Source organism: Sapajus apella, unplaced genomic scaffold, assembly GCF_009761245.1.
Source record: "Sapajus apella isolate SASKATOON/1434 unplaced genomic scaffold, GSC_monkey_1.0 scaffold199, whole genome shotgun sequence".
NCBI lineage: Eukaryota > Metazoa > Chordata > Mammalia > Primates > Cebidae > Sapajus > Sapajus apella.
This window is the reverse complement of record NW_022437139.1, coordinates 326,887-336,150: the sequence shown is the minus strand read 5'-3', so window position 1 is coordinate 336,150 and position 9,264 is coordinate 326,887. Positions and strand designations below refer to the sequence as shown.

The 9,264-nt window shown below is 40.9% G+C and overlaps 2 protein-coding genes and 1 long non-coding RNA gene across 3 annotated transcripts in view; 2 read left to right on the top strand and 1 right to left on the bottom strand.

Moving 5' to 3' along the window:
- Nucleotides 1-4,588, top strand: part of LOC116543881 (zinc finger protein 430-like) — a 6,504-nt gene extending 1,916 nt beyond the window's left edge. Inside the window, 4 exon segments of the mRNA XM_032269839.1 lie at nucleotides 2,162-3,396; nucleotides 3,701-3,810; nucleotides 3,812-3,935; nucleotides 3,937-4,588. Of these exon segments, the coding sequence (XP_032125730.1) occupies nucleotides 2,162-3,396; nucleotides 3,701-3,810; nucleotides 3,812-3,935; nucleotides 3,937-4,119 (1,652 nt within the window). The 3' untranslated portion in view covers nucleotides 4,120-4,588.
- Nucleotides 1-9,264, top strand: part of LOC116543885 — a 373,403-nt gene that overhangs the window by 46,093 nt on the left and 318,046 nt on the right. The gene's annotated exons all lie outside the window — the stretch shown is intronic.
- The window catches only part of LOC116543866 (zinc finger protein 429-like), a 785,602-nt gene that overhangs the window by 614,021 nt on the left and 162,317 nt on the right, over nucleotides 1-9,264 (bottom strand). The gene's annotated exons all lie outside the window — the stretch shown is intronic.

The window sequence follows — 9,264 nt, the reverse complement described above, 5'->3', positions numbered from 1 at the left end:
TTTTTTTTTTTTTTTGAGATGGAGTTTCACTCTTGTTACCTAGGCTGGAGTGCAATGGCGTGATCTCAGCTCACCGCAACCTCCGCCTCCTGGGTTCAGGCAATTTTCCTGACTCAGCCTCCTGAGTAGCTGGGATTACAGGCACATGCCACCATGCCCAGCTAATTCTTTGTATTTTTTAGTAGAGACGGGGTTTCACCATGTTGACCAGGATGGTCTCGATCTCTCGACCTCGTGATCCACCCACCTCGGCCTCCCAAAGTGCTGGGATTACAGGCTTGAGCCACCGCGCCCGGCCTGATATTTTTTATCTGCATAATTTTTAAAAATATTTTAAATATTTTTGTTCTTATCCTCATTTTTCTGACTTTCTGTAATTCTGTATGTTTCTATTTTACTCACTGAGTATTATTCAATTTGTTTTCAATTATTAAAATTAATGTATACTTTTTTTTTTTCACAGTCTCCCTCTGTTGCCAGGCTGGAGTGCAGTGGTGATCTTGGCTCACTGTAATCTCCGCCTCCTAGGTTTAAGTGATTTGCCTGCCTCAGCTCCCCAAGTAGCTGGGATTACAGGCATATGTCACTACACCCAGCTAATTTTTATATTTTTAGTAGAGACAAGGTTTCAGCATCTTGGCCAGGATGGTCTGGATCTCTTGACCTCGTGATCTGCCCACCTTGCCTCCTAAAGTACTGGGATTACAGGCATAAGCCACCACACCTGGCAATGTATACATTTTTTATGGTTTTTTTCTGAAACTTTTATAATATTTTTGATAAAACCATATTGCCATATCTTGTATACCTTGTAATCTTTTATTGAAATTTGGACATTAGAAAAAACTTTATCCTGGCATAGTCAGAACAGTTGTCTTGGTTAGAGATTCTGGGAGTCTCTCAAATGTTCCTAGACTGTGTCTTTTCTGTAATTTTGTGTTTATTTTTTAGTTACAAGACTTTGTGTTTCTTTTGTTACTTTTTTTTTTTTTTTTTTGGGACGGAGTTTCCCTCTTGTTACCCAGGCTGGAGTGCAATGGCGCGATCTCGGCTCACCGCAACCTCCGCCTCCTGGGTTCAGGCAATTCTCCTGCCTCAGCCTCCTGAGTAGCTGGGATTACAGGCACGCACCACCATGCCCAGCTGATTTTTTGTATTTTTAGTAGAGACGGGGTTTCACCATGTTGACCAGGATGGTCTCGATCTCTTGACCTCGTGATCCACCCGCCTCGGCCTCCCAAAGTGCTGGGATTACAGGCGTGAGCCACCGCGCCCGGCCGGCCTGTTACTTTTTTTGAGATGGAGTCTTGCTCTGTCTCCCAGACTGGAGTGCAGTGGCACCGTCTCGGCTCACTGCAACCTCTGCCTCCTGGGTTAAAGCAATTCTTCCACATCAGCCTCCAAAGCAGCTGGGAATACGGGTACACACCACCACACCTGGCTATTTTTTGTTGTTTTTTTTTTAAAGTAGAGATCAGGTTTCACCATGTTGTCCAGGCTCGTCTCAAACTCGTGACCTCAGGTGATCCACTAGATTTGGCCTCCCAAAGTGCTGTGATTACAGGCATCAACCATCACATCTGGCCTGTTTGTGTTTCTTCTGAATACTCAGTAATCCCTGGCTATACCTGTTTTTGTATGTGTGGTATTGCAGTCTCTTTGCTGCTGTAACATTTAGCTTTTGTCTCATTCCGAAGTATACCACCATTTTTTTCAGCACTATATGTCATAGGAGCCAGAAAACAGTGTCTAGAAAGGCCCCTAGAAGCAAGTAATAAAGATGTATGTGCCAGTATTTTAATTGTCTTTTAAAAAAGAAACCACAAGTTGGCAGTTTACTACGAAAGGCACTATGTTATATTGGGGAGCGGGAAGAGCTGTGCTGGGTAAATGTAACAGACTTTTCTTTTTCTTCTCTGTCACTCTCTGTGTTGTGATCATCTGGGGCACTTCACACACTTAACTCTTTTATAATTTTTTCTCAGATGTATTTTGGTTTTATGTTTTTGTCACATTTCCATGTCTACAGAAAATTAGGGCCTGTGGTATTTTGCTGTGCCATCTTGTATATGTAGTTTGTATAATTTTCTGGGTTAGATTTGTAAAGCATATTCATCTGAGTCTAGTAAATGGAGTAATTTGTTATGTTTATTTCTTTCAGTTATATATTCTCATTTTGCCCAAGACCTTTGGCCAGTGCAGGGCATAAAAAATTCTTTCCAAGAAGTCATATTGAGAAGATATAGAAAATGTGGACATGAAGATTTACAGTTAAGAACAGGATGTAAAAGTGTGGATGAGTGTAATCTGTGCAAAGAAGGTTATAATGAACTAAACCAGTGTTTGACAACTACCCAGAGTGAAATATTTCAATGTGATCAATATATGAACGTCTTTTACACATTGTCAAATTCAAATATACATAAGATCAGACATACTGGAAAGAAAACTTTGAAATGTAAAAAATGTGACAAATCATTTTGCATGCTTTTACATCTAACTCAACATAAAAGAACTCATATTAGGGAGAATTCTTACCAATGTGAAGAATGTGGTAAAGTCTTTAACTGGTTCTCAACCCTTCCTAGACACAGAAGAATTCACACTGGAGAGAAGCCCTACAAATGTGAAGAATGTGGCAAATCATTTAAGCAGTCTTCAACCCTTACTGCACATAAGAGAATCCATACTGGAGAGAAACCTTACAGATGTGAAGAATGTGGCAAAGCCTTTAACCGGTCTTCATACCTTGCTACACATAAAAGATTTCATGCTGGCGAGAAACCCTACGGATGTGAGGAATGTGGCAAAGCTTTTTACCTATTCTCACACCTTACATCACATAAGAAATTTCACACTGGAGAGAAACCCTTCAAATGTGAAGAATGTGGCAAAGCATTTAACCACTCCCCAAAACTTACTGTACATAAGGTAATTCATACCGGAGAGAAACCCTACAAATGTGAAGAATGTGGTAAAGCCTTTAGTGTATTCTCAAACCTATCTAGACATAAGAGAATTCATGGTGGAGAAAATCCCTACAAATGTGAAGAATGTGGCAAAGATTTTAAACAGTACTCATACCTTATTATACATAAGAGTATTCATACTGGAGAGAAACCCTACAAGTGTAAAGAATGTGGAAAAGCCTTTAGGGTACATTCAATCCTTACTAGACATAAGAGAATTCATGGTAGAGAAAAACCCTACAAATGTGAAGAATGTGGCAAGGCTTTTAACCGGTACTCACGCTTCACTATACATAAAAGAATTCATACTAGAAAGAAACCATAAAATGTGAAGAATGGCGAAGCTGTTAAGCTATACTCAACCACTAGTGCATACAAGGTAATTCATGCTGGCGAGAAACCCTACAAATGTGAAGAATGTGGCAACGTCTTTTTTTTTTTTTTATTAAAAAACGGGGTTTCACCATGTTGGTCAGGCTAATCTTGAACTCCTGACCTCAGGTGATCCGCCTGCCTTGGCCTCCCATAGTGCTGAGATTACAGGCATGAGCTACGGCGCCCGGCCAGCAAAGGCTTTGATTGGTCCTCCACCCTTACTTAAACATAAGAGAATTCATACCAGAGAGAAATCATATAAATGTAAAGAATATGATAAAGCTTTAACCACTTCTCAACCCTGACTACACATCAAATAATTAATGCTGGAGGGAAACCCTACACATGTCTGAAAGCTTTTTATTGATTCTCATACATCACTAAACATAATTCATACAGGAGAGAAATCATACAAGTGTATAGAATGTGGCAAAGCTTTTAACAAATCCTCATCCATTACTGACCATAATTTATACTGGAAAGAAACCCTACAAATGTGAGGAATGTGGCAAAGCTTTTAAACAGGTCTCCCAACTTACTGCACATAAGAAAAGTTATACTGGAGAGAAGCGCGACAAATGTGAAAAATGTTAACAAAGCTTTTAACCAGTCTTTAATCCCTACTACTCCTAAGATAATTGATGCTGGAGAGAAACCCTACAAATGTGAAGAATGTGGCAAAGCTTTCTTTTTTCCAGGAGAAAAATCAATGTTATTGAAAACTACTCCCAAGATCTTGCTGTTTATAATTTTTTTAATGGAAGAGTATCTTTAAAAAGTCACATTCAGCATCTTTCCTCATTGTTCTGTGAAAGTACGTATGTATATTTTGTGAATATTTCATACTTTGTTGAATCAAAATTACCCGTTTATTCCAAGAATGATAATATTTCCTTAGCTGCTTATTTTTATTCTTTTAATTGAGCTTTCTTTAGATGTTTACATAATATCACAGTGACCCTGGCTAATTTTTAGTATGTCTTTACAGTATTTTGTCTGACTTCCTTGGGTACAAATAGTGATAGAAGAGACATATAAAGGAAAAGCCTAAGAAGTAGATTATGATGACGTGTATGGCGACTAATGCGTAACAACAATTCAGTAAAGTTTCCCCCCTATAGAATATAAATGCGAATATCATTATCACATTTTCTAAAAACTGAAAACTGTAGTGTAGAATTCTATGTATGGCTCCACCTCTCTCTCCTGTCAAATATTTTCTCATTTGGCAACTGCAGTTTCACTGCGGCCCAGCAGGAGAAGTTAATGGCAGCATATACTAGTGTGATGACGATAAGCATCAGTACTGTGCCCACCACATTGGAATTATTTTCTGTGCTGCTAGGAAGATGAGCTCCATTTTTCCAAAACTCCAGCCATGGTGCCAACACTGATACAAAATATATGACCAAGGGCCAGGCGCGGTGGCTCAAGCCTGTAATCCCAGCACTTTGGGAGGCCGAGGCGGGTGGATCACGAGGTCAAGAGATCGAGACCATCCTGGTCAACATGGTGAAACCCCGTCTCTACTAAAAATACAAAACATTAGCTGGGCATGGTGGCGCGTGCCTGTAATCCCAGCTACTCAGGAGGCTGAGGCAGGAGAATTGCCTGAATCCAGGAGGTGGAGGTTGCGGTGAGCCGAGATCGCGCCATTGCACTCCAGCCTGGGTAACAAGAGCGAAACTCCATCCCCCCCCAAAAAAAAAATATATGAGCAATAGAAAGAGTAGGCTCTTCAGTTTTAGAGATTCAGCGAATAATGCCAGAGTCACTGCATGTGAGATAATTTCTAAGAAACGCCATATTATCACATAGAAGAGTTCTGTTGGCCGTAGCTTAATGGTAGCATCATCGTCGCTGATTTGGATGGCCAGTATACTGCAGAGAATTGCCCCATAAGCAGCTGATAACAGGCAACATGTCATCAGCAAGGCTCTACTCGAAGGCAATTCTTGTATAGTGAGAGTGACATATATCTGAAAAATTAATTGTGGGACAGAAGAAACAAAAGCCTAAACCACTGTCATGCATTTAAATGCATTGTCCTGCCTTAAAATATACTGCGGTGAGTAAACAATCTTCCTTTCCAGTATCTTGTTTCTCTCTGGGTTGCTAACTCGACTCTCTTCTGCCTTCAGTGTAAGATATTTCAATAATTTCACCATATAGTGGTCTGCAGACACCTCGCTATAGGTCCTAAAAGAAGAATGTGCCTAAAAAGTAACACAACCTTATTTCTCAAGTCTTTGTTGAAAAAAATCAGGGTAATTTGATCAAAAATTGCCCCCATAATAATAAAGCTGATGGTAAATGACATCCAGAATATGTCATTACCTTTCTGATAAATAACAAACGTATACAAAGTGGAGGCCACCTCACCACGGTAGAAAAGAGTTGACAAGAAGATGCCGAAAGGAAAGCTTAGATGGGATCTATGGCCAAGGACAATTTCTACTTCTGAAGTTGAAATTCCTCCTGTACTTTCTTCATCAGTCTCTTCTAAAGGTGTCTCCATTCTCAGGGTTCTGCTAATTCAAACTCTTCTTGTCAGTGAATCCAGCAGAATTCAGTATACAATCCAAAAAGAAGAGAATGAGAGTCCATATAATTCGCTGTTCCATCCAGAAAAGGCACACTCCAGCCCCTGCCAAGGGATAGTGCCAGGCAGTACCCGCCACAGCGGGAGGTTGAACTGTCATGAGAATAACTGCCAGTTCGCCAGTTGCCCGGCACGAGAGCTCGAGCTATGGCGACAAAACCGCCAGCTCAGAAAGCGACTCGGCAAAGCTTTTTACTAATCCTCAAACCTTACTAAACATAGGGTAACTCACGCTAGAGAAAAATCTTGGAAATGTGAAGAATTTGGTAAAGCCTTTATCCAGTCCTCAACTCCTACAAAACATAATTCATACTGAACAGAGACCTTACAACTGTAAAGAATGTGGCGGTGCTTTTAACCAGTCCTCAAACCTTATTGAGCCTTATTGAACAAAATGATTCATACAGGAGAGAAACTACAAATGTGAAGCACGTGACAAAGCCTTTAACCAGTCCTCAATTCTTACTACACGTAAGAAAATTCACACTGGGGCCGGGCGCGGTGGCTCAAGCCTGTAATCCCAGCACTTTGGGAGGCCGAGGCGGGTGGATCACGAGGTCAAGAGATCGAGACCATCCTGGTCAACATGGTGAAACCCCGTCTCTACTAAAAATACAAAAAATTAGCTAGGCATGGTGGTGCGTGCCTGTAATCCCAGCTACTCAGGAGGCTGAGGCAGGAGAATTGCCTGAACCCAGGAGGCGGAGGTTGCGGTGAGCCGAGATTGCGCCATTGCACTCCAGCCTGGGTAACATGAGTGAAACTCCGTCTCAAAAAAAAAAAAAAAAAAAGAAAATTCACACTGGATAGAAACCCTATGAGTGTGAAAAATATGGTAAAGCTTTTAACTAGTCCTCAGTTCTTAGAAGACCTGGAGAGATACTCTACAAAGGAGAAAGATGTGACAGTGCTTTGGACAACACCTCAAACTTTTCTAACCATAAAAGAAATCATATTGGTGAGATTTCATGTTGGTTATAACAGCAATACAGTCTGTTCTAAGGAACATTGTAGAAATTAAGTACAGCTAGTGCTCGACTTATGACCACGATTGGTTCCAACAGACCGGTCGTAACACGATTTGGTCGTAAGTTGAGTAGGCTATATGCACGTGGAGATGGTAGTGCTGCCGGAAGCTGGTCCGCACTGTCGTACGCCCAGCTGGGCAACGTTTGCGCTGCCAGACGCGGAGCAGTCGTGGCTAGCGGTTGTGGTCGTAAAGTCGAAAGGTCGTACGTTGCATAGGTCATAAGTCGATCAATGCCTGTGATACAAAATGAAATATTATTCATGAACTGACATTATTAATAGTTAATATTTGTAGTACACAAAATGATTTACAGATGTAATGCAACCTCTATCACATTACCAGTGACGTCAGAGAAATTTTTTAAGACTGTGTCAAAATTTGCTGTGCTTGGTGGCTCTCAGCTGTATTCCCAGCACTTTGGGAGGCTGAGGTGCGTGGATCACAAGGTCAAGAGTTCAAGACCAGCCTGGCCAATATGGTGAAACCCTGACTCTACTAAAAAAAAACTACGAAAATTAGCTGGGCATGGTGACTCACGCCTGTAATCCCAGCTACTCAGGAGGTGGAAGCAGAATTGCTTGAAACTGGGAGGCAGAGGTTGCAGTGAGCTGAGATCGTGCCACTGCACTGCAGCCTGGTGATAGAGCAAGACTCTGGAAAAGAAAAAACAATCTATGTAAAAATTAAAATAAGTGATTAAAAACAGAATAAATTTTCAATCTACGGGAACAATATTGTTTAACTTATTTGCAGTTGAAAGCCACCGGCACAAAAAGTCACTAGAGATGTTAATCCATCATGTTACTAAATAGTATACAGTTAACGTCTTTTGCCTATACTCTTGAGTAGGGTGGGAGAGGTTAAAGTTTGGGGCATAATAACACTTTACTGAATGAACAATAGTATTTAACATGTTACAAATCTTGAATTAAACTTCAAACAATATAAAATTTAAAAATGTAATGCATTTTATTATATAAAAGTAAAATTAGTACAAAAATATACTTTATTTTAAAGATTTTTTTTTCTCATGGTAATGGAGAATATTACTCTAAACACCTACCTGATATTTCATTCAATATTATATGTTAACCCCAAAGAGCCTCTCTACTTAGATTTTCATTATGCATGTTACATTGTAATGTCTTTTTAATTAATTAATTTATTTTTTTGAGACAGTCTCGCTTTGTTGTCTAGCCTGGAGTGCACTGCAACCTCCGCCTCCCAGGTTCAGTGATTCTTCTGCCTCAGCCTCCCAAATAGCTGGGATTACAGGCACGCGCAACCATGCCCGGCTAAATTTTTTTGTTTTGTTTTGTTTTAGTAGAGATGGGGTTTCACCATATTGGCCAGGCTAGTCTAAAACTCCTGACCTCATGATCCATCTGCTTCGGCCTCCCAAAGTGCTGTGATTACAGGCGTGAGTCACCGTGCCAGCAAGGCCCTTACTTTTCTGTGTTATAAATTATGCCCACCTAATAAAGAATCTCTTGCCAGTTGCAGTGGCTCACGCCTGTAATCCCAACACTTTGGGAGACCGAGGCGGTCAGATAATGAGATCAGGAGTTCAAGACCAGTCTGGCCAACATGGTGAAACCGCGTCTCTACTAAAACTACAAAAATTAGCTGGGTCTGGCGGCAGGCGCCTGTAATCCCAGATACTCGGGAGGCTGCAGCAGGAGAATCACTTGAAACTGAAAGACAGAGGTTGCAATCAGCCAAGATTATGCCACTGGATTCTATCCAGCCTGGGTGAAAGATCAAAACTCTGACTCAAAAAACAAAACGAATCTCTCATATCTTTGATGCAGTAACAATTGATCCTATGCTTTCACATGTGAATACAATAGGAATGAAGAAACAGTAGAAAATAATTTCAGAGTTGAATGACATCATTATTCACTTCTCAAAATATCTGTAATAGTTTTCAAAAAATATACTTTGGAGGTAATTATAACTGCAAAAAAACCTGATCTTCTTTGTTACATACAAATAATATTTCTGTCAACATTAGTTTTAGGGCCAGGCGCGGTGGCTCAAGCCTGTAATCCCAGCACTTTGGGAGGCCAAGGCGGGTGGATCACGAGGTCAAGAGATCGAGACCATCCTGGTCAACATGGTGAAACCCCATCTCTACTAAAACTACAAAAAATTAGCTGGGCATGGTGGCACGTGCCTGTAATCCCAGCTACTCAGGAGGCTGAGGCAGGAGAATTGCCTGAACCCAGGAGGCGGAGGTTGCGGTGAGCCGAGATCGTGCCATTGCACTCCAGCCTGGGTAACAAGAG